The sequence below is a fragment of the Centroberyx gerrardi genome, chromosome 6, assembly GCF_048128805.1.
Source record: "Centroberyx gerrardi isolate f3 chromosome 6, fCenGer3.hap1.cur.20231027, whole genome shotgun sequence".
Classification (NCBI taxonomy): Eukaryota; Metazoa; Chordata; class Actinopteri; order Beryciformes; family Berycidae; genus Centroberyx; species Centroberyx gerrardi.
The window spans coordinates 19,438,511-19,462,892 of NC_136002.1; the positions used below are offsets into that span (position 1 = coordinate 19,438,511).

The 24,382-nt window shown below is 43.7% G+C and overlaps 3 protein-coding genes across 4 annotated transcripts; 1 reads left to right on the plus strand and 2 right to left on the minus strand.

Annotated features, from left to right (window-relative positions):
* Positions 1-3,473: 3,473 nt before the first annotated feature.
* LOC139921811 (guanylate cyclase soluble subunit beta-2-like) lies at positions 3,474-9,869 on the minus strand. The gene is made up of 15 exons (XM_071912166.2): positions 9,840-9,869; positions 8,623-8,696; positions 8,303-8,397; positions 7,996-8,156; positions 7,751-7,850; positions 7,282-7,597; positions 6,697-6,740; positions 6,474-6,577; positions 6,044-6,260; positions 5,463-5,783; positions 5,065-5,213; positions 4,683-4,829; positions 4,383-4,537; positions 4,043-4,248; positions 3,474-3,847 (listed from the first exon to the last, which is right to left on the minus strand). Exons 1-15 carry the CDS (start codon positions 9,867-9,869, stop codon positions 3,474-3,476), a joined length of 2,493 nt encoding a protein of 830 aa, XP_071768267.2.
* A 334-nt stretch (positions 9,870-10,203) lies between these two features.
* Positions 10,204-15,709, minus strand: cep57 (centrosomal protein 57). 2 transcript variants are annotated; one of them, XM_078284233.1, is made up of 11 exons: positions 15,580-15,709; positions 14,843-15,026; positions 14,242-14,448; positions 13,959-14,080; positions 13,692-13,820; positions 13,472-13,549; positions 13,183-13,278; positions 12,295-12,375; positions 11,922-12,154; positions 11,616-11,760; positions 10,204-11,513 (listed from the first exon to the last, which is right to left on the minus strand). In XM_078284233.1, exons 1-11 carry the CDS (start codon positions 15,628-15,630, stop codon positions 11,322-11,324), a joined length of 1,518 nt encoding a protein of 505 aa, XP_078140359.1. In that variant the 5' UTR covers positions 15,631-15,709; the 3' UTR covers positions 10,204-11,321. The 2 variants fall into 2 exon arrangements, with proteins under 2 accessions (XP_078140359.1, XP_078140358.1); XM_078284232.1 differs by having other exon boundaries at positions 12,292-12,375.
* A 381-nt stretch (positions 15,710-16,090) lies between these two features.
* Positions 16,091-24,156, plus strand: mre11a (MRE11 homolog A, double strand break repair nuclease). The gene is made up of 20 exons (XM_071912146.2): positions 16,091-16,128; positions 16,786-16,870; positions 17,153-17,285; positions 17,479-17,639; positions 17,754-17,841; positions 17,949-18,090; positions 18,241-18,355; positions 18,913-19,098; positions 19,249-19,420; positions 19,528-19,608; positions 19,703-19,832; positions 19,922-20,022; positions 20,346-20,516; positions 20,619-20,678; positions 20,838-21,006; positions 21,198-21,284; positions 21,527-21,591; positions 22,050-22,111; positions 22,309-22,402; positions 23,679-24,156. Exons 2-20 carry the CDS (start codon positions 16,851-16,853, stop codon positions 23,718-23,720), a joined length of 2,079 nt encoding a protein of 692 aa, XP_071768247.1. The 5' UTR covers positions 16,091-16,128; positions 16,786-16,850; the 3' UTR covers positions 23,721-24,156.
* The last annotated feature ends 226 nt before the right edge of the window (positions 24,157-24,382 follow it).

The window sequence follows — 24,382 nt, forward strand, 5'->3', positions numbered from 1 at the left end:
GGTGAATGAACATCTGTGCTGCCAACAAAATCTCTCTCACCTCTCTGTTTCTTGAGCTAAAATATTAAGTTGCTACGTATGCTGCAGGCCCAAAAAGCTGCCAGAATCACTTGGCCAGTTCGGTGAGCCTATAGGCCCGTGGGTCTCCCGCCATTCAAGCTCCTGCGCCGTGCACATTTCATTTCCGACCCCTGCTTAGTTTTCCTGAAACTGGACCCCGGGGCTAATTAATAAAACATCCATTGTGTGCCGGTGGCTGATCACCCGAGCCCTTTCAGCTGTATAAGTGGTGAAAGGCGACATAATCTCCCCAGAACAAGATCTGGACTGAGATTGAGACACACACACAACAGAGAGCCGCAGAAGACGCTGGGGCCAGCATGTTAAAACCACAGCAGCACAGCGAGTTCCTCGTGCACGAATCCCCGCCGGTGTTTGGGAAGCCGTGGTACTGGCAGCGCAGCAGCGGCACCATGGAGAGCACCCGGAGCCTGGCGCAGGTCATCATGGAGATGCGTGACGAAATCAAGAAGCTGGAGACGGAGAACCGGGTGCTGCGGGGAGAGTTTGGTCAGCAGACGTTTGGGGCCGTGCCAGGGGAAGCGAGCCCGGCGGCTTCAGCGGCGGAGCAGCGGGCGGGGATGGAGGAGAACCCCTACGTTAACCTGAGAAGAAACGCGTCCGCGCCGGTCCTGGAGGCACAATACAAGGGTAAGCAAAAGGTTGTGGGCCTGCAACAGCACAGGTGGAGGTGGTTATATTATCACAACAGCACCACGGTCATCAAAGGGTAAATTCAGGTCAATCATTTAAGGTAAGACACTTAGCCTACATCTAAAACTGCGCGCTGTCAAACTTCATCACAGTTTACAGCACCTGAGAAAACATTTGTTATAGGCCTAAACCATGTCTGATTGTTTAATTGAACGGTATGTAATTAATACAATTAAGTAAAAGTAGTGTTATTATGAATATTTCACATTAAATATTCACACCTTGGTGCGAATTTTCACATCCCACAATCCTGTGTATTGAAAAACCCGGAAGACAGTTGAAGTGGAGGAGTATTTTAGTGGTTTAAGACAAGTGGATTTTATGGGACATGCATTTTTTTTCTCCTCCAAAAACAGCAACAGAATATGTGAAAGAGGACAAATAAAAGATGTAATACAGGAGAAGCTATCACATCTTAGGAAGAGATAGAAAATGTGAATATTAAAATAGACATTATTGGGGTGTCTCCTTATATGGTGCCTTCCTCTTCTTTCTAGTTGAATCCTTCCAATCCATTTCTGTCTATGCACTGTGCAACTGTACAGAATCCGTACTGGTTAACAGTAGCTGGCCATTCCCAAATGTATCATGTTCATGTTATTTTACAGAGAACGCTGTCATGACTGTCCGGAGATACTCTATAAGCTCCAACCTGTCTGGGATGACCAGGAGAGAGGGAAGGACAGACAGGACGCGGAGGAGCGACTCGGGATGGGGAAGACTACAAGAAGAAGTCCAACATGGAAACGGATCTGCCATCTTTGGGAATTCGGCCAGAGGAGAAATGGGAAAAGTAACCAACAGGCGTTCTCTGCAGGAATACGTACACAAAAACAGGTACAGACAGGCATCTCCCCTTATGTTTGATCACAAAGATTTTAAAGTAGCTTTAAAGGCAACATTTTTGAATCAAATTTGCTCTAAAATTAACATGGCAGAGCTTTTAATAAAATGATTTACATTAGTTATGGCTAGTTTGAACATATTTGAACCTAAGAAAGTTTTGTCTGTTTGTGTATTATGACCTGGGCTAGATCTGATACATCCTTGCCCTATTTGCATGAGAGAGTCATAGTCTTAATTCATGTGCTCAACCAATACAGTACTGAGGTTTGTTGGGGCTTTGATGCCTTGTCGTTCTTGTCATTCATTTGATCTTCCAGGGCCAAGGTAAAAACGGTCACATTTCTTCTGCCTGTGGATGACATTTACACCAACCGGCCAGTCCTGACCAAGCACCAGGAGGATCAGAAAACCAGTGAGCTGGCTTCCATAACTGAGACTGATTCTTGAGGAAAGCAGCGACTTTTAACGACGTGGGAAGTGGCCACAGACCAAAAGGTGGACATGAATGGAGCTCCTGTGGCCTATAGCGCATGTGACGAGAAACAGGTTAGCCTCTTCATCTAGGTCAGTGTCGACTGGGCCCCTCATAAAGTGAGCCAGGAGACTGATTTTATCACACCTGACCACACAAACACAGACTCTGGTTACAGGTGTTGTTTTCATCCGGTCATGGCAATCCAGGCCCGGTCAACGGTGATGAGACACTGGGCCCTCTTCAGCGAGGATCAGGTGTCTGGACTCCTCTCCCAGCCTGGGGTGTCATTTCGGCACAAGGCACACACCCGCAGGTGACAGCCCTTTTACGGACGTTTGTGGTCACTGTCTCAGAGCCGGCCTCATGAGCAATATCAGCATCATTATTTATTCATCCTTGTTTCTTTTCACAATGTAAACTGAAATAGGGTGGTGAGAGGCCACATGCACGTTTGCTTTGAACATGTGAGACCTGCTTCTTCATAAAGAGTGAGTTTCTTTTTTATCAGACTGAACCGCACTCTGTAGTCTCTACTTTCATGTGTGGAAGGCTCATATTAAAATAATCCAGCACTATTTTTAAATGGTCTGCTCAGTTGCTAACTTGCTACCAATATGGAATTGAAATAAGGTGCCGCCTAAACAGTCAATGTTGTTGTAAGTCAAGGTTTGTGCAATATTTATGAATTGTTTTGACATATTCTAAGTGCTCATTATTTTCACCATTATTAGCCTTGTCCTTCTCATCATGGGTCAGTCCAAATAACACACATAATCATGGAAAATGGCCTTAAATAGCAACAATACTACATTTAAGTGTAGATAAGAAAAGGTTGGTCATACATGTCTGTACAATGTGTTCACTGAAAACAAATTAAAAGTGACTAAACTGGATGTTTTTGCCTTCAGTGCTGGTAAGGTTCATTGGGAATCACTCAGTCACTGGCAGGCCAATCAAGTTTATTATTCAGTAAGTCAGACAGATACAGGGGAGCAACGAACACAACATATAGAATTCAGCTTTAACATAATGTTTGATCTGCTACATGCAAAACATCCATTGTAAAGGCAGACTGTCAGTGTCTGTTTTTTTGTTCTATAATGGGAAAACAGTAACAATGCGTGTCTGCTACCAAGAATTTAGTCAAGAGAAATTTTGACACTGGATGCACTGGGGAAGTTGCCATTGGATGTAGATGCCATGAGCAGGTCTGACTGTCTTCAAAAAGACCGTTAAAAAGACTCTCAATGGCTGATTGTTCAGCAGCAATGCCAGATGTTACATAGATATGGTGTCGCTTGGTAGATAAATACTTTCATCAGTCAAACAGACAATTGGTCAGTCAGCCAGTCAGCAAGTGATCCATCCTAATTCCAGCTCACAGGACGACACAGAGCCTGGTTCGGGTGCGTTTGTTCTGATTGGTACGGGACGAAGTTCCCGCAGCAGCAGTGATCATCAGCTGTTCCTCAGCGTCATCATCTAATCCATTCAATTGTTGCTCCTCATATTTGATTTCTGATTGGCCATAATTTTTCATCTGTATTTCATCTGTATCTTTTAATTGACCTAGAGCTCCGTCCTCTGACTGGTCATCAGTGTGCAGACTGCCGTAGCTCTCTGAGTCCCGGGGCTTGACAGCCGGGCCGGGCTGGGGATCAGAGATGCGGGATGATGGTGAGGCCTCACTCAGGCTGTCTCCATATTTCATAGGGATCAAACAGAGATCAACCCTTTTCTGCCTCTGGATGCCTATGGAAGCAGAGAGAAAGTGAGTGAGAGAGAGAAAGATGAGTCATGTACAGCTGATAAGGAGACAGGATGCGTTCATATAGCAAGATATTAAGAGACCAATAAATCCCCATGGGAAGTCCATGTTCTGTAAGCTCAAACACAGAGTAAACCACTAGATGCAGAATTAGGATTAGTCAGAGACAGCAAACTGACCTGGTCGCCCTAGTCTATGGAGACTTGGCTGGTAGCTAATCGGTCCATACTGCTGCCCAGAGCCAGCTTCAGCGACTGAGAGACCCATAATCTGCTGCTCGCTGACTCCTAGGTTCCTTTCTAGGAAGTAAGTGGTCATCCTGCCCTTCCCCTTCACCTCGATCTCTCCTCGCTGCTGGATAACAAAGCCTTTATCCTTCAGAGCCCTGAGAGAGGGGACATGAAAACAAAGGGGTTAACCAGGAAGAGGACGTGTAATCTAATATACACAGAGTTCACGGTGCATGTCGGAATGTGTGTGTTTGCATGTGTTTTCATGCATGAGTGTGTGCGTGCCCACTGGTAGACACTTGGGCTCAGATGGATCTTGTTGGGCAGGCCGTGACTCTCCATGCGAGAGGCAGTGTTGACAGTGTCTCCAAACAGACAGTAGCGAGGCATCTTCTCCCCAACCACACCTGCCAGCACAGGACCACTGTGGAGACCCACACGGATCTGCAGAGACACACCAGATCACATAAGACGCTGTGTTAGAATGGAATAGAATAGAATAGAATCTGCCTGTCATCCTATAAAAGCAAAAATGTGTTCTATCTCAATCCTTCACATCAGTAGATGATGATGGAGAACACTCCAGCACCTGAATGGGCCCTGCAGTCACGGGGTTGATGACCTCCCTGGCAGCCAAGATCATACCCAGGGCAAAGTTGGCCACCCTCTCTGCATGGCTGGAGACTGGGATGGGAACCCCACCCACCACCATATAGGCATCCCCTATGGTCTCAACCTGGGGAACACCAAACAAACATGCTTTAGGTTACCTGTCACACTGGAGAGAGTGGTGTTCACTCAGTTCAAAGTGAGTGGAAAAGTGAAGGGCAAATTTAAACTTTCATTTCATTGCACTGATTTTCTTCCTCCCCTTACTGAGCTAAAAGCAGAAACTCAATATGAATGTTTTTTGTTGTCACGTCTATTGTGATCAAAGTTGATACAAAAAAGGGTCAAATCTTATTGTGTACCTTGTAGACATTGTGCACAGTTGTGAGTCGGTCGAATCGGAGGTACATTGAGTTGAGCATGAAGACGATGTGGATGGGTTCACACTGGGCGCAGATATTAGTGAAGGTCACCACATCACTGAACAGTATGGTACACTCTTTAAATTCTCCTGTAGGGATGCACACACACACACACACACACACACACACACACACACACACACACACACACACACACAATGCACAGAAACATGCACACAAGCAGACATACATGTACAGACACATACACAGAAACAAACAGCGTTCAAGTCAGATACAGTCACATACACACAAACACACAGTGATCATTCAAGTGAAATACAGTTGAGACTCTTGTGTGTGAGCATGTGTGTGAGCATGTGTATGTGCATGCCGTTAACCTGCTTCTACGGTCTTGCCCTCTTTGAGCTGGTTGGCTACGTGTTTGGGCAGCATGGCGTACAGCAGGTTCTCTGTCTTTTTCCTCTCCTCCTCCAGGTGCTGAGACAGGAGGCGGAGCTCCTCCTTCTTCCTCTCCAACTGATTGGACAGCTCTATTTCCGCCAGTCGCTGTTGATTGAGCAGGATGAGGTCGCGGGTGACGTCATGGGCCGCGATGTCAGAAATGTGCATGTGTCTCTCCTCCAGCTCCTGAAGGCTTCTCAGCAGAGGAGAGGCTTGATAGAGCATACAGCCCAGAGAGGACATCCAGATCATCTGACCTGGAGACAGGGGAAACAGAAAGATAATAACAGGCTTAATTAAAAGGAGCTGATCTGGGAACAGAGACAGAGCAGACTGCTGGAACAGAGAGAACAGAGCATTTAGCATAGAGAGAACCCCCAGACAATTTGACAAGCAACACAGAAAAAGAACAGAATATACTACATACTGTAGATGATTCAGTGCAAGCAGGAATGGTTGTCCATCTGGAAAGTGTAGATGGTGTATGGTTATATATGATATTTCTTTTCTCCCCTACCTCTGAGCTGCAACATGGGCCTGTCCCTCCATGCCTCGGGCATCATGTCTCTGCGTGTCTGCAGGACAAAGTGGCTGTTGATGAACTTCCTAATGCTGGAGATGGTGAAGGTGACCTCAGGGTGCACGATGCTGAAGTACTGGTCCAGATGGATGCTCATAGTCTGGAGCCCAGGGACGATCCTCTGGAGGTTCACCCCAGCCTGACGCACCACCAGCTGTCCCAGAGACCACCGGGATCACTCCACTTAGTTTAATATGATTCAGTTATTCATGTTTAAAGGTTGAAATAACCTCTCAACTGAATTATGCTCAAATAGGGTTCTGTAGTCGAGAAATTGATTGCAAGCTCTCAACATGACCATCAACAACGCCCACCACCCATAACTGTAATATGTACAAGGTCACTTTCTATAGGCCTCTTGCTGTACCTGCTCATCGAAGACTATATGGAAGGGGAAAGCATTGCAGAACGTCTTCAGATCAATGTTAAGGGTCTTAGGGTAGACCGGCTCAAAGCCCCTCAACAGTTTCCCTGTATGGTGAGAAAAAGGGTGTAGGAATTTGTAACTTTGCAGATGATATATCAAGACGCAAATATACGTGTCTGTGTGTGTGTGTATGTGTGTGTGTGTGTGTGTATCTATACTGTACCTTTCCCGAGCCGGACCAGCCCTCTGACTGTCTCCCAGTGACTCCTGTACATGGAGAAACTGACACTGGATCTCTTTTGAACAAGGGGCTAAGGACACAGAGAGGGCAGCGTCAGTATTTCACTATAATCCATGGAGTCAAACTTGTATTGGTATGATTCACTTCGTCCCCTTTAGAAAAAAAATCCACACTGAGGAAGAAGACACCTGTAGAAAATCTTGTAGTCTATACACAAGTTTTATAGCTACACTACCAGTCAAACGTTTGGACACATCTGATTGAATGTACTATGTTTTTCATTATCTTAAAGCCATTTTGATCTAACGGCTTATGCTTAAATGCTAAAGTTGATGAAATGGTGAAGTTGATGCCTATGTGTGAATTTCTTTCCAAAGCCTTTGCCTTTCCATCAAGGCAAAGGGCGGCTACTTTAAAGAATCTAAAATATAAGATAGTTTTGATTTGTTTAACACTTTTTTGGTCATTGCATAATTCCATCTGTATTATTTAATAATTTGGATGTCTTTATTATTATTCTAAAATGTGGAAAATAGTAAAAATAAAGAAAAATGTGGTGTGTCCAACCTTTTGACTGGTAGTGTATATGAAATACTGTTTAGTTTTTTACAGAGTATGTAGCGTAGATCTCTGACCTCTTTGCTCCAGATCACAGCATTGCGTCTGTCAGTCCGATGCTGGAGGGACTGGGTCTTTGAAGAGGGCCGATTCCTGCTGCTGACTGCACTGGACCCAGCAGCAGCAGCAGCAGCAGCTGGCCGCTGGGTAACCAGGAACACCACATGCTCTTTCTTCCCAGTCCTCTCCAGCTCCTCCAGTTGGTTGACAATCTCCATTGTTATCTCACTATTGAAAAAATCTTTAGCAACAGCCCCGATAATGCCTGTGGAAGGTAGTGTTGTCACTGTGAGTAGACCCTGACACACGCCATGTGGCTCCACTGACCAGAACATGAATCAATGATGGCAAAATGATGACAACAATACAAAAGGAAATGAATGATTTTATATAAGTCATGGGATGTTCCTCTAATTACCGGGAACAATGTGGCAGAGCCCTCTGCGGTCTGAGTAATAGTGGAGAAACATGGTGCCCTCACGGTTCCTCTCCACCCGAAATGATGGTGCATTCATTTCCTGCAAGCATGTTCAGATAATGGCTTTGGTTGAGCAAGTAGGCATTTTCTTTTGTCTTCATGGCACAACAGTCAAGAAAAGAAGAAAGACAGGAGATACAGACAGAGATAGGCTACAGAAAGGCAGCAAACTTGGGGGCAGGCACCTTGTAGGAGAGGGCGAGGTAGCTGTGAAGTGCATCCAAATTCTCAATGAATTCAAATAAGTTTCCCCCCAGAGTCCGCAGCATGTGATCATACCCGGACCGCTTACAAAACTCAAAGAAATATTCTCCAAACTGCCTCAAGACCACTTCTGGCTTCACTTCTGCCAAAAGACAAAAGTACATAGGCTAATAAGGTTGGGTGGACATGACAAGCAAACCTTTTGATTTAACATTTTTCTATTAAAAAGGGACCCAGATTTCTTTATTTTGAATTGGGAAAAGTAAACACAAATGGTACACAAATTACCTAGCAGTTTGCACGCTTCTGTCACTAATTGCATGGTGATTTCATCTGTATAGACTTCATATGTCAAGAAGGTATCTTGGACTCCAGCTTCATCCCTGTACATCATGATGATGTTGGAGAGTGAAGAGGAGTGTTGGGGATGATGATGATGATGATAAAAAAAACTGAGGTTGAAGCAGTTCCTAATATGTTATTCTATTGATTTGAAAATTACACTCCAAAAGTTATGAATGATAGATACCAACTCTTACACAAGGGAACTTTTTTAATGATTAATCTCTGCTACTAAATCCGTCAATAAAAAGGAAATTCTCTTTTACCTGAGCTTGACCCACGTCTCCTCGCCAAACTTTTCAACTACCAGCGACTTCAAACAGGTGTTGATAAATCCATACTGTCGAGGACAAATTACACGTAAATAATGAACAGCTTACAAAGGACGCTGCAATTAAACTTTGCAATTAAAATAACAGTTATGCCGCCAATTCGAAGTGAATTCTGGTGATAAGTTTGCAAATAAACAATCCATACAGCGGTCAACAGAAAACAACATCGTGCCTCATGTGTAAAAGCAGCATACCATCTCTTTGACAAGTTTACAACATCATGTATCTGCAAGCCATGTTTTCCTTCAGGTTATCTTCGTCACTTCGGCGGCTCTGCTCTCTCCACTGACCGCGCGCAAATGCCATGTCCAGCCACAGGCTAAACCCTGGATGGTGACCACGCCGGTTGTAAGAAAAAGTTATGCATTCAAACTACACTGACATTGAGAAAAAACTAAAGCAGTGACAGAATACAGCAGGAGTCCAGCCATCTCCACCAATACTGTATATCCATGTGTACATTGGGGGGCCACAGCGGGTTCCTATGAGGAGCTGTCCAGTCCCGCCTGGTGCTGAAGTAAAGGATTTGCGGGCGATCCGCTTTATTTCACGCCCGAAAGAAAGACCTACTGTAATATTCCTATAGGGATTTTTATTGTGTCTGTGGTACTCAATCATGAGTTTACAATAACCTTATCATACCATAAATGTATATATATTTTTGAATCTCATATTAGGTAGGTATTAGTAGGCTATCACTAGAATATTCTATTGTTTACTATTATAGTTTTACTGTGATATTTGTTGAGCATCCTTCTAAAATGCATTATAGTATATTACTTTTCAATGGGCGGCATCAGCAAATCTGGCAGATCGAAATGTCTCGATAATTCAAATAAATGAATTGATCATTAGCCTAGGCTACTGTTATTCATAGTTTTATCAAATTTGTCAAAATGCTTTTTTGAAAATGAAAAAATAAAACAGTACAAAAATAATCCACACAGTGAAATGGGTCCATTCGTTTGTGTGTAGTGCTTGCTAGTGTATTAGACTGTTAGTGTTAATTGTGTTTGCTTGTGAGTAGATGCAGCCAAATTGTAGTTTAAAACGGCGTGATATGGTCTAATACAGAGTGTGGTTTAGCTAACAAGTGGTGTGGATCGATAAAGTTTTTAGGCCGTTGTGATCTTATTCATGTCTGATCTGACATCATGAGGCCAGGTCAGAGACGCCAGCATCACTAAGGCAAGTCTGTAAGAGGCAGACCGAGCAAGAAGAGCTCAGACACACAGCAGGGGAGCAGAGTGACTGGTCGATAGGAATAACAGCGCAACGTCAGAACTAAAACCAAAAAGTCCACCAAGGCTGATTGCCACTGCTCTCTGCTGTTTTTAGCAACTTACCATTGCAACAAAGGCACAATTTAAAAAGCAAACAAAACAATGTACTTAAATGAAAGTAGAACAGAAATAGTTTATTTCGCAAAACGAAAAAAAAAAATAAAAAAAAAAAAAATAAAAAAAAAAATATATATATATATATATATATATATATATATATATGTGTATCAGTCAAATGTAGGCTACCCATGATTGTCAAAAATATTGAACGATACAAACGTATTTCAAATCCTAACATTTCATACAAACGCTGTTGCATCATAGCGAAACCACACACACACACACACACACACGCACACACACACTTATTACAAGTGTCTTCAGTCTTATTCTGGCTTTTTTTTTTTTTTTTACAAATTATTTTCCTGGTCCTTCGTAGGACATCATTAGTCAAACTGCACGAGGATATGTCTCAAATTTGCAATTTACACGCAGTGACGTCATTTAAGATATTTTTAGACATTTAAGACAAATATGGTGATATGGCAACAAATAGTTACACTATCAAAGATTTTTTTAATTCATTTTATGCCTGCTGATAAAATTAGGGAAGCCATTGACGGTCCACAGGAATGCTTTAGCACCAAGAGATTTTTTTAAACACCTTCTATAAATAATTTTGTTCTTGAGGGAAGCACCTGTTCCATGACAATTTGTTTTACATGACTCGAAAACTAACTCTTAAAATGTCCAGCTTTTCCAGCACACGTGGGATCCCTGATCATGATATGGATATCTAAGCAGTGGGCTGATGAGCCTCTCACGCCCTCTACTGGTAGAACAGTTAAACAACAACGAGAGGAACTGATAATGATAACGAGTCCATGGGGATGTTTGAGCCATCATGCTCCATACACAAACATTCAGTTCCTTTAATGGTCTTTCTTCACACGATCCTTAACCAGTGTGACTAATTAGAGAACAAACTGACCACGTGTTCATGAAAGGCACCCTGGGTGACAGAGACCAACTGTATGGTCTGGTTCACAATGTAGTCTTTTGGGTGTGTTACAGTATTCTTAATATGGTAAAAATAACTTATTATCGAACTTTTAATCAAGGGGAGTTTGGTCATAACACTCAGTAACTTGTTTTGTAACAGCAGCTTTAGTTAGGCTGGTCTGCCAGGTTCATGTACTGGTCACCTGCCAGTGTTGAGGTTGAAATAACGGCCATAAAGGGATTTACAGAGCCCTTTTAACCCTGTTCAGCTGACGGCAGACAGTAGGTAGGTAGGTAGCACCAACAAGGTTAACCTAAGTTGCCATGTTCAAGTTATCCTGTTGAGTTTCAGGTCCGTAACGAGGTCTGCAGAGCTTTCATGTCCCTCAGCAGCCTCAGATTCCTCTTGCTGCGCTCCCCTGGTTTAAGTTTGACTGCTCCGGCAGAGCGACCTCTAGTGGTCACTGTTGTAGTCACTCTCACCTCGTCCCTACTGCTCCGCCTACAATTACCACCGGCTTCCTTCCGCAACTTCTTCATCTAGAGGGAAAAAGACGAAGGTGAAGGATGGGAGAGATGAAAGAAAACAATGTGTTTGTATTAAACTGATTGCATGAATTGTGTTTTTGTTTGAACTCATACCTGTGTTTTGTGTTTGTACAGCTTGCTAATCTGCTCTCCTTTCCTCTCCATTTTCAGCAGCAGCCGCTCTTGGTCCCTCTGGAGTTCTTTTCTCTCCTGCTCAGACACACTGGCCTCCACCTGCCTCATCAACTCATCCTGCTCCCTGCAACACACACGTGCGCACACAAGCATGCATGCATGCAGAATAAAGTTCAACACTCATTCATAAAGTATTCATAAATGTTGTGTGCAAGTCACCTCTAATCTAGTTCAGATGCAACTGCACACTCGTTCAGGTGCAGACACACACATACACACACTCACAGGCTCATGAGTCGGAGCTCCTCCTGTAGTGCTTGCAGCAGCTCTGATAGCTCCTCCCCACTGGTGGAGGAGGAGGAGGAAGACGAACTGTCTGTGCGGCTGTGATTGGCCGTGTCGGAGCTGCTCGGGTTGTGAGAGAGGACACGGCTGTTGCAGAGCTGGGGCTGGTGCTGCTTCAGGAGAGACAAAACTGACTGGACGTTGGCTCTGACTGAGTGGCTGCAGCCCACTGACTGAAGGCCAGATAGAAGAGGGGAAGGATAGTGAATATGAGAGAGACAGAGAGAGACAGAGTAAGGGAGGTGCAGCACTAAAGACTACATACTGCATAATGCCAACTAAAAAAACACAAATGCATGTATGTCCATACTACCGTTCCAGCTACAAAAGGTACATCTCTGAGGCTCAGCCTGTAGTGTGGCTGTGTGTGGGAAGACTGCTGCGGTAAAGGATGCTGGAAAGGGAAGATCAACACACAAATCAGTAGGCTGCACAGTAAAATGCAATATTGGCCATACAAAAACATTTTCACACTCAAAAACATTGAGAAAAGCAGTAAGAAATGGAGTATAGAAAGAAAGACAATACTGTTTTCATCCATTTCATACCATTTTATCATTTTAATTTATCCTAATTAATACCTCATTTAAATTCCTCTCTGCCCAATTCTATATGACATGTCTAGGTCTAGTAACACTGTGCAGAAGCACCTGGTTGCAGCTGTCTTGTCATGTTAGTTCAAACATGAATTTAAGAAGGTTCAGAGAGAAAGAAACGGTCTCAGTGCGCTAAAACAGGAGTGAAGCCACTGAACACTCCTGGGAGGGTCTTGGGTCGCTGTTGGCACTGGGGGTATGTTCTCCCCATGCCTTCGGTGCCTAGTGCCCAGGTGGGTTATCTCGTGAAAAGGGGGCCTTTCTGTGTGGAGTTTGCATGTTCTCCCCGTGCTCACCTGGGGTTTCCTCCATACGATAAGAACCCCCCACTAAAAACATGCAAGAAGATCGTCGCCTGACCAGCGATGGTCCAAGAAGAAGTTGGTCCCCGGGCGCCGCGCTGCAGGCTGCCCACCGCTCCTGGCCTGTCCGAGGAGGAGGACGAGCCAGGATGGGATAAAAAGCGGAGAACAAATTTCACGGCGCCATTTCAGCATGTGTGTGTGTGTGCCGCCGCCGAACACGTGTGTGCATGCGGTGTGGTCGTTTGTGATGAAAATAAAGACGGGTTTGTCCGTCCCTGTTTGTTTGTTTGTTGTTGTTACCTTTGAAGTGGACCTTTTGCCTTTGGACCGTCTCCTGGATGGGCGGGGTGACACGGACTGGAGCAGAATCCTATTGGCCTCCAAACCTGTCTGTAACTGAGGAGAGCAGAACACAGAAATGTACTAAACCGTTTACATTTAGTCATTTAGCAGATGCTCTTATCCAGAGCAACTTACAGTAAGTAAAACAATAGGCTAAGCTTCCCGTCATGTGTAACCAACATTACAAGCTGCCAATAGGGAGTGCAAGGGATAAAACACTTGCAAAACAGAGTGAGTGTCTATCTACCTGGTTGGCTTTGTCCTGGACCAGTTTTCTCTGGTGCTCCTCCTCCTGTAGTTTCATCTCCAACTCATGAATCTTTATCTGACACACACACACACACACACACACAGACACACACACACACACACACAGAGTCATCATCTTTGTTGCCGTCACATCAGTTGTAAAGGTCAGTACGGATTCTTAAACTGTTTCTCTATTTGATGTTTGTCTTTGTGTATACCTCAGCGTTGTTCTGCGTGTGTGTGAGCCTGAGGTACTCCTGCTCCAGGCGCTCCAGCTTCTCCAACTGGGCATGCTCAGACACAGGGTCAAGCTCTTGGTCAGCTGACCTGGCTGTCTCCATGGAAACCTGAGAGTGTAGAGAACAATTAACACAATACATCTTTATTTTAAACATTAAATCGCTGTATGAGTGTAGTTTTTAGTGTTGTTTTAGAGTCTTAGCTTCTACCGCACAGCCTGTGACACTGTGCTACACTGAGCTAACCTGCTGTTTGAGCAGGCTAGTCCTGTCTGCCTTGGCATGGCGCACCATCCTCCTCATGTGGTCCAGCTGTCTCTCCAGCTGCACACAGCGAGACTCCGCAGCAGCTAGGTGGGTGATCAACACTGTGAAAGAGAACGAATGGACACAATGAGATAGGGAGAGAAAATATCAACAAGATGCAGGAAAATGGACAAGGGCGGGATATAATTTAGTAAAAAGCCAACTTTAAAGTTTGTGCACCTCTGTAGGACGTTATGTGTCATTACACTCTGTCCGCACTCACCTTGGTTGCAGTTGGAATGGTCACTTGTCTCTCTCCCTGTGTCTCTCTGGGTGTTTGTGTCCAAGAAGCTTTGTGTGACTTTCTCACTCTGCAGTTGTGTGTGTGATGTGTCTTTCCCCATAGTGCGCAGACTGAGCTCTGCACATCCTTTCTCCAACTCCAACCTCCTGATCTTCTCCTGGAGGTTCCTCAGGGCAGATAAGATTGCTACACATGCACACACACATGCACACACACATTATAAAGACCATATGATACCTTTATGTGATGTACGATTAGATGTAAGAATGATTAGATAATTAGATTAGATGTAAGAATGAATGCATAGAGGGCTGTAGTGATAGATTCAAAGCATCTTCGGGGCATGTATATAGTATTGGTGGAATAGTGTCAGAAAAATATGGGATTTGGAGGTTGGGAAAGATGAATAGAAGGGGGACCTTAGGGATAGAATGAGTAGATGTCAGCACAGCTCAGACATTCAAGTAGTGTGGTATCATGTTGCACATGCTGTAACCATGGAGCTCTGATACACCACAATACCTGGATGGAAACTGTGAGTGTGTGGCGAAACAACACACACGCAGATGCACACAGTTACCTGCACTGCTGGTCTCTGGGAAGGCCTTGCTGGGTGGTGATGACAGTCGACATGTGTGGTGTGTGCGTGTTTGGGGTGTGTGATGCATGAGTGTGTTGATGAAGGGGCGGTGAGCAGGATAGTCTTTGTAAGATGGCAGTGACGGGCTGCCAGATACTATTCCACTGGGTGGTGGTGGACACAGCTCCTGTAGAGAACCACGGCTAAATGTTGAACAACCTCCACAACATCTATATTCACACTGACACTAAACAGGACACATCTCTCTCTCTGTGACGAGGAGCTGCACATTCACATGCACTTCAAAAACACTTAATAACAATACAACACCATAACGTTAGTGTACTGCACCTGCTCACTTCCCCTCAAAGAGGCACCTGATTATAGGCAGCAACCAGCAAAGGTAGTAAACAAAGTGTAATACTACACTACTTCATATGACAAATTGAGTAGCATAAAACGTTACAGCATGAATCAATTGTTTGCCCTGCTCATTTTAAATATCACACAGTGAGGTAAAACTTCAACACACAAGCCAACGTATTATTTCGTGCAACAACAGCTGGTAGTGACAGCTACTAGGTAACAGCTCTCCGTGCAATCTAACAGCTACTAGCTCTTCGTGGAATCCAACTTGGCCAACATCACAGAGAATGCACGGGTTTTATTCTTCCTTTTGCTAACTTAGCTATCGTACCAACTAGTAAACTAGCATAAAGCTACAATTTAAAACTGACTACCTTCTCCCGCGTAGCATCAGCAGCGGGTGGTTTTGACAGAGTCTCCATTGAAATCCAGCCAATCCGGTCAGCCTAGCTGGTACTAAAACTAGCAAGGAAAGTATGCTAGTATAAAAATAACTATATACTTCCTTTAATTACTACTAACAATTAGCTAAGCGCCGTTTATACCACCACTGGTAACGTTAAAGAGTTGTGAAAACATCATTTGGTCAGCTAAACAAGCTTGGGTTTCCGAAGGGTAAAAATGATATTAATCCCAGTCTGTCCCGTTCTGTCACTGTGCTCGTAGACGTTATATTTCTCAGCTGCGACTCTTCCTTCCTCGGCGTGTCCTCGGCGTGTCTGTTTAAACAAAACAAACGCACCAGGCATTCTACCCGGAAATGTAGTTTTTACTCGCCCGATAATCTACAGGTTTGAACGGAGATGCATTGTCATAAAACTACAATAACAGCAAATGATCTGTGAGGGGTGGGGACAGAGTTTGCAAGACTTGCCGGGAATTTCATGGCAAGTGCGCTAGTCGTGGGATTTCCAGAGGAGGTGGGTGACGAGTAATGATAGCTGCACATTGTTTAGCATACACTACAAACGTTTGTCTAAATAACGTATTGAATATGGGTGAAAACCAGCCAGTATGGTAGCTTTAGCTCAGCTAATGTTAGCTATCGCAGGCACTTAATAACTTGCAGCCATGCTGATTTAGCATAACTGCAAGCTAACCAGGATTCGTCACCATCCTTACAGTTATCCAGTGAAAAGGAAAGTGCGTTACGCAGTCTAACAACCACTGTTACTACTTTACTAATGACTTATTATCATAGAGAAAGCTCCGATAGTTGTACTGTAATGTAAAATGTGTGACTCACTTGACCCTGATAACATCTCGCTAAACAGAAACACTGACGAAAAATGACTTTAGGCTATAGTTAGTATTTCTGTAATATCCCTTACTTGCAGTGTTTATGTGGTAATCAGTGATGATTTTCGTATAGTGATCTTATCGCATTACAGTATGTGGTATTTGTTAGTTCCTATAGTATCACTGCAGTGTTTGTATAATATTAAAATAGACACGTATCCTTTTGCTGTGATAATTGTGTAGTCGCTTTCTAAAAAGAGTCATATTATTACTCTAGGTTCTCTATTTTTTGAGAACAGCATGAATCAGGGCTAAAAGAGTGATCCTCTACTCTGCAGGGGAATTCTCTTGCTGTCAGCCGTCCAGGTGTAAAGGGATCACACTTATCACACCCCACGTCATCATGTCCTCAGAGAGCACCTTGTAAGTCTGCTCTTGCTCCTATTGTTAATTTGAATGGAGGCATATGTTTTTGATCTGTTATGCTTGAATTACTTTATCTCAAACAGAATATGAAAGTGGACCTAATAGCACAGGTTGTGCTTGTGCAGGTTGCTCATAATTAGAGTTCCAGACATTTCTCAGTGATTAATGATGTTCATATCCAGATAATCTATGGATAAATCTAAAGAATCAGATGTGTGGTTCTATAGTAATCATCTTATTGGTTCTGTTGCATGACTGTCTGGTGTGCTATGTTTCCAGGGACGATGAGGATACCTTTAAGATCCTTATCGCCACAGATATTCACCTTGGTTACCTGGAGAAGGATGCTATTCGTGGGAATGACACTTACAACACAATGGATGAGATCCTGAAATGTGCCAAGACAAATCAGGTATATGCCGGTTGATATGTGTGTGTGTGTGTGTGTGTGTGTCTGAGTGCGAATGTTTGTATGTGTGTCGGATGGATGAGTCAACCTCAAATGTGTGTGTTTCTCTGTCTGAATGCATAGGCATCCCAAAACCTGCTGCAGGCCTTAGCCCTACCTCTCCTACACACCTTCTGCTTTCTTGTTTTCTCTGCAGGTAGATTTCATCCTGCTGGGAGGTGATTTGTTCCATGAGAACAAACCTTCACGGCGCTGCCTCCACACCTGCGTCACTATGCTAAGACAATACTGCATGGGAGACTCTCCCATACTCTTCAACATACTCAGCGACCAGGCTGTCAACTTCAGCACCAGCAAGTCCGTTCCTATCTGTCTGTGTGTGGTCATTCCTGCAGGCATTGTATTCTTGTTGAATGAGTATGTTATTTTAATGTTGTGTGTGTGTGTGTGTGTGTGTGTGTGTGTGTTTAGGTTCCCCTGGGTTAACTATCAGGATGAAAACCTCAACATCTCTATTCCTGTATTCAGCGTTCACGGTAACCATGATGACCCAACTGGGGTGAGTTGCTTCCAATGTAAAAAACATTCACTCATGATGTGACTGAATCTTAATGTGTGTGTGCCTGTATGTTTGTTTGTGTGTAATGCTCTCTTCCTTTCCTCAAGGCTGAAGGTTTGTGTGCATTGGATCTGCTGAGCTCTTGTGGCCTCGTCAATCACTTTGGTCGCTCCCAGTCAGTGGAGAGAATAGAGATTAGTCCCATCCTCATGCAGAAAGGCAACACCAAACTAGCCTTATATGGCCTTGGTGAGTGTGTGTGTGTTTGGGTGGCATGGTGGTGAATGGTGATATTCATTCCCAAAGTAATCTTTGACTTTGTTCTGAGGTTGATAATAGTAGGCAGTCTTCTTGGTGCAGTGTAACTTGTGTGTGGATGATGTATGTGTTTGTGTGCAGGCTCCATCCCTGACGAGCGCCTGTACAGGATGTTTGTCAACAACCAGGTAACCATGCTTCGCCCCAAAGAAGACCAAGACGAGTGGTTTAACCTCTTCACCATCCACCAGAACAGGTGTGTGTGTATGTGCATGTTGTTGGAAAGTAATTTTTTACCAACGAAGGCAACTCCCCCCTTCCCACCTCGCCCTTAGGAGGGAATTGCTCTAAATTTTGTCATACAGTGAATAATCTCAGGACATCAGAGAAGGTGCAGGCTAAAGGCCATCTGATGCAAACTGTGTGCCTCTGTACCTTTGACCTTTTTTTAGAGCTTGGAATGCAGGATGGGACTGGGGAGGGCAGATATAGCAGAGGAAACTAAAGCAACTCATGTTTTCATGTTAAGAGGGTACATAAAAGCCTGGGTGGCCTTGGCCAGGCAGAGAAGGCTGATGCTTTTTCATAGGCTGGCTTGTTCTCTCTCTTGATGCATTGAGATTAATAAACCTTTTAAAATACAGTCGTATGCCTGTTCTTGAGCTCTGTACCTTCCACACCTACTGTAGGTGCGTTGCCTTAGCTTACAAAGCCAATTGCTGAATTTAGGATTTAAATAGTAAATTTTTTCATATATCTGCCTGTATCCTGTTTTTTACAATTTGACATATCTTCTCTATCTTGTTTTTCTAGGAGCAAGCATGGTCCCACTAACTACATCCCAGAGCAGTTTCTGGATGACTTTATTGACCTGGTGGTGTGGGGTCACGAGCACGAGTGTTTGATCGCCCCCACCAGGAACGAACAGCAGCTCTTCTACGTCACACAGCCTGGCAGCTCTGTAGCCACCTCCTTGTCCCCTGGAGAGGCCGCCAAGAAGTACAAATACACACACACACATACACAATTGATGGTACAGATAAATTGAGCCACATTTCAGAGTATGTGTCTACAAGGGATGCAATAACCAAGCCAGTTTTGTTCCAATGATGCAAAAATCCCATACTACCTCTGTTTGTGTGAATGCAGGCACATAGGCCTGCTGAGGGTGAAGGGTCGTAAGATGAACCTGCAGAAGATCCCCCTAAAGACGGTGCGTCAGTTCTTTATCCAAGACGTGGTGCTGGCTGACCACCAAGACCTCTTCACACCTGATACGCCTCAGGTCACAAAGAAGGTGGAGAACTTCTGCTATGCCAAGGTAACACTCAAAGACACCAACAAACACATACAGTAAGTACTTCTCTAATATCTATCGCTCAATCAGCTCATCTAATTACCCATTTCTCTCTCTCTGTCATTCTCTAGGTCGTAGAGATGCTCGAGGAAGCTGAAAGAGATAGACTGGGGTGTCCGCTCACCCCAGAGAAACCTCTGATTCGCATCAGGGTAAGACAGACATGGGCACGCTTACAGTACATGCACGCACCCACATACATACACTGTATTAGAATTCAGCGACTTCTGTCATCTCCTTCCCCAGGTGGACTACAGTGGGGGCTTTGAGGCATTCAACACTTCTCGCTTCAGTCAGAAGTTTGTGGACCGCGTGGCCAACCCCAAAGACGTCATTCACTTTGTCAGACGGCGCGAGCACAAGGAGGCCATCAAAGGTCTCATGCAGACTAAATATACAGCTATTCATTGTTCACTTTTTTGATTTGCTGGCCATTTAACTTTTTTCATTTATTGTGCTTTTTAGATGAGATCAATGTCGACTATGGCCAGCTGTTAAAAACCACTGCAGTTGAGGGGCTGAGAGTGGAGGACCTGGTTAAACAATACTTTGAAGCAGCCGAACAGGTACACACACACACACACACACACACAAACATGCACATACACTAAGTAGTAGTAATGATAATAACTTTATTTTTTGTAGCACCATTCATACATAGAATGCGACTCGAATGGTGAATCATTTATTTCATGACAAGCAAAACAAAATCAAGAATACAAGCAAAAGCAAGACAGAATTTGTCTAGTAAAATTACATTAAAAAAGAAAGATAAAAATAGGTAAGTAAGGATAATATTTAAAAAATTGAAATATTCTTTTATCCTATCCTAGCACCTGTACTATCTGTATATCCTTTTGATAAGTGTGTGTGCATCATGTCTTCACAGAAGGTACAGCTGTCCCTGCTGACCGAGCAGGGCATGGGGAAAGCCATCCAGGAGTTTGTGGACAAAGACGAGAAAGACGCCATCGAGGAGCTGATCACCTACCAGCTGGAGAAGACACAGCGCCACCTCCAGGCCAGAGGAGTCTCCACAGAACAGGATATAGACACAGAGGTAGGAGAGGAGAGGGGGGAGGAGGGGGAGGGGGAGGAGTGGAGCGGGAGGCTGGAAGAGTTGTCATATGTTGTTATAAGAATGACATATTTGTCTCTTCAGATCCGGCTTTTCAGAGACTCCAAAAAGAACACAACTGAGGAAGAGGAGGAAATCAGAGAAGTAAGTAATGAATGCGCACAGGACACACACATAATAATTTTGTTTTAAGATACCTCTTCTTCCACTCACTGTCCTCTCTACAGTCTCTCTTCTGTCCCTTTTGTTTCTCTACCTTTCTCTCTCTCATTCTCTTCCTTTCCCTCCCTCCCTCTGTCTCAGGCTATCGACAGAGCCAAAGCTCACCGTTTGGAGCGAGGCGACCTGGACATATCAGACGAGCTGGCTGATGTTGCTATGGACTCTGACGAGGGCCCCTCAGCCCCTCCCCCCACGCGAGGCCGAGGGAGGGGCAGCAGAGGGAGGGGTGGCGGCCGGGGGAGGGGGAGAGGTGAGTTATCATGACTGCTAGTGTCGTCATCTTGAAGTGATGTTCGGACCACAGCAGTTTTCAGGTTTCAGGATCACTGCACTTCAGTCAGTCAAATGGATATGTTCAATGATATGATAATATTAAATTAGGCTTGGGAGTATTTTCAAAGAATATTTTATATTATATAAAGGGGATATCTGTTCATCCAGGTGCAGCTGCCGCTGAACCAAAGCCAGCAAGTCGGGGCCGTTCCCAGAAATCCTCCGCCCCGACCCAAAGCAGAAGCATCATGGAAGGTAGGGGTGTGTGACTGTGCGTGTGTGTTGGTCTGTGTACACACAATATACACTGCACTCATATGCCAGTCCAAGGCTTCAAGGAGAATTCACGGAAATCTTACTGTGTTTTATCAGTGCATAAATCTTTTCCTTCCACCCCTGCCTCCTCCTGCCCCTCCTCTCTCCATTTCCTCTTTACTTTCACCGCGCCTCCTCCTCCTTTAATCTCTCTCCCTCCATACTTCTGCCTCACGCTTCAGCGTTCCAAGCTCCATCCCAGAGACCATCTCAGGCCAGAGCCGCCAAGTCCTACACAGAAGACGAAGTAAATGAAACGACCACACACACACAAACACACAACACCCACACACACACCTCCTTCTTTCAGTCTGTACTTGAACGGTACCATAGTGCTGAAGCGATAAGTTGAAAATTGAATTGAATTTTGATAATTGATTAATTGTTTTAGTTATTATCAGTAAAAATACCAAACATTTGCTGGTTACAGCTTCACAAATGCTAAAATTTGGTTGTTTTTCTCAGTTTCATATCATTATAAAATGAATACTTTGGGGTTTTTGGCTGCTGATCAGAATAAGTAAGACATTTTAAGACATCACTTTGGGCTCTGCTAACTTGTGATGGGCATTTGTCATTATTTTTCACATTTTAGACTAAATGATTAATCTATTAATCAAAAAATCATTAATAAAAATCATCATTAGTTGTTAGCCCTACTGTACCGTCCTCCAACCTTCTCTCTCATCCTTTATTAATCTCCAGATGTTCATTGAAGACTCTGATGAAGATATACCCACAATGAAAGCTACGCGACCCACTCCAAGGTATGGTTTATCTGTCTACGGTCTAGTCTAGTCTCTGAAGTCAGAAAAGGCTAGATCCATACACAGACTCGCATATATACACACTCACCACTTTATTTTAATTTTTCTCCTTCCCTCTCCTTAGCCTTATATTTAAATTGAGATGCATTTGTCCTCCCTTGTTTGACTTGTCTCTGTCCTTCTCTTTCTTACCCTAGACCAGCGTCGTCGTCCTCCGCTAAGCGCAGCTCCCAGAGCCAGAGCCAGAGCCAGTCATTTAGAGGAGTTGAATTTGATGACAGTGACGATGAGGTATGGTGAGACCGTTCTGTGAAAAGAGATGGCCCTATAATGTGCAACTAGAGTGTTGGGGTGCAGGGTATGGGAGTGCATATGCACAATATGTCTCTTTTTCCATTTTTTAAGACCCCATAAAGTGAAAAGTGACTTGACCTGTTAAGTGGGATACCTACCTAACCATGGAGGTAAACAATACAGACCAAAAAATTATATAGGAAGTATGCTTGTTAGAAGATTGTGCACAACCCAGCCCCCAGTATATATATTTTTTTGTTGACCCTTCCTGTTAAAGGTCCCATATCGTGTAAAACGGGATTTCCCTTGCCTCTTTGATTATAAAGGAGTTGGATGTGCTATCTAAACATTGTGAAAGTATCAAAACGCACGGTAGTCAACTAAATCCACACAATCCGTATTAGAAAACTGAGCCTCTAAATGAGCCGTTTGGACTTCCGTAACTTTGTGGCGTCACAAAGGTTCGCTCATTATCATTTTTATAAGAAATAATAGGCTAACAAAGTGTTTTTTTTCAAAGCGGTTGAGCGGTTGTCATTGTTTATTACCGGAGTTTTCTGCTGCCTGTTCTGTGGTCTGTGGTGTCTCACTTTTCACTCTTGAAACGGTTAGTCAATCAGAACAGAGGAGTCGTTAACATTAATGAGCCTTAAAAGCACAGCAACATACAGCCTGTTCTTGGTAAGGCTCAGAGAGATGCTGGAAAATGAACATGTAAAAATGGATTGAGAGTGTTTTTGGGACATGACGCCACACAAACAGCTTTGAATGGACCTCAAGACATAAAATAAAACACTGGAAAGTATAGAATATGGGACCTTTAACATCTCTTAGCAAGTTAGGGTGCAGTGCTGGCTGTTTTTACATTAACAAGAATACAGTTCTGCCAGTTTGCACTTATTATGGATTGGCTTATGCATAAATAATCCTAACCCTTCCAGCAAAGTTACACGAAGTATGGTGATACAATCTGTTTAACTACAATTGCACTCATTTATTTTTTCATTGTTTGTATTGCCAACTTCTCAAACAATCCATGTAAATAATGATATGTGTAATCTGTTGCTATTGTTGGCTTTTGGCTATCATATATTTAACAAAAACAATGCTTACCCCACCCTTCAACTGACAGAATCCCACTCATATTTCCTTATTAGAACTACTTGTCTTGAATTTAGCTCTTATTTCCATATCAAAGGGTCTTAATTTTTCAGTTTCTTTGTCAGTGTCTTAATCACTCTCTCCATCTCTGCCTCACTCTCTCTTGATCCAGGATGATCCATTTAAAGGCGCCAGCAGTCGTGCACGGAGATAACCATAACCACATCCATTATATAACAGCTGTTCATGTTTTTGATTGGCTGAAAAGCCGTAAATGTTAATTGGCAAGTGAGCTGCAGCAGAATTGTTCTGAAGGGCTCCCAAGTGCGTGTTTTGATTGACTTGGCACTCAGCTCACTTTATGTTGATATCAAACATTGGTCAGCTACTGTAGGTTAGAATTATACCTATCCAGTCATTCTACATGCAGTGCCTGTTTTGGTTGAAGGGCTAGGCTGTGATAGGAGGGAAGGTCGGGGTGACCCAAGTTATGTTCAGCTTTTGCAACCTCACCTGCTGGCCAACACCAGAACTCCAGACTGGTGGAGCTCAGCTGCTATGGCAACATTAACCTGTGTTGGGTTTTGTCATTGGGCTGTGTAGGACTCTATTACTGACCGGAAGTAATAAATAGTTCTTTTCTACATACACAGCTGTCTCTTTGTCTCTGTATGACATATTCTCTGTCCTTAAAGAATGTGGCTGCATGGTTAGGAAAATAACCTTATGTTGAAATGATGTGCCAGTGCCAGAAGAAGTGTGGGTGCGGTAAAAGGGTATGGACTAATAGGTCATCAAAAGAAAAAGAAATTGAATAAAATGTCATCCTCTGTCTTTACTACATCCTCCCACTTAATCAATTCAATCAATCAATCA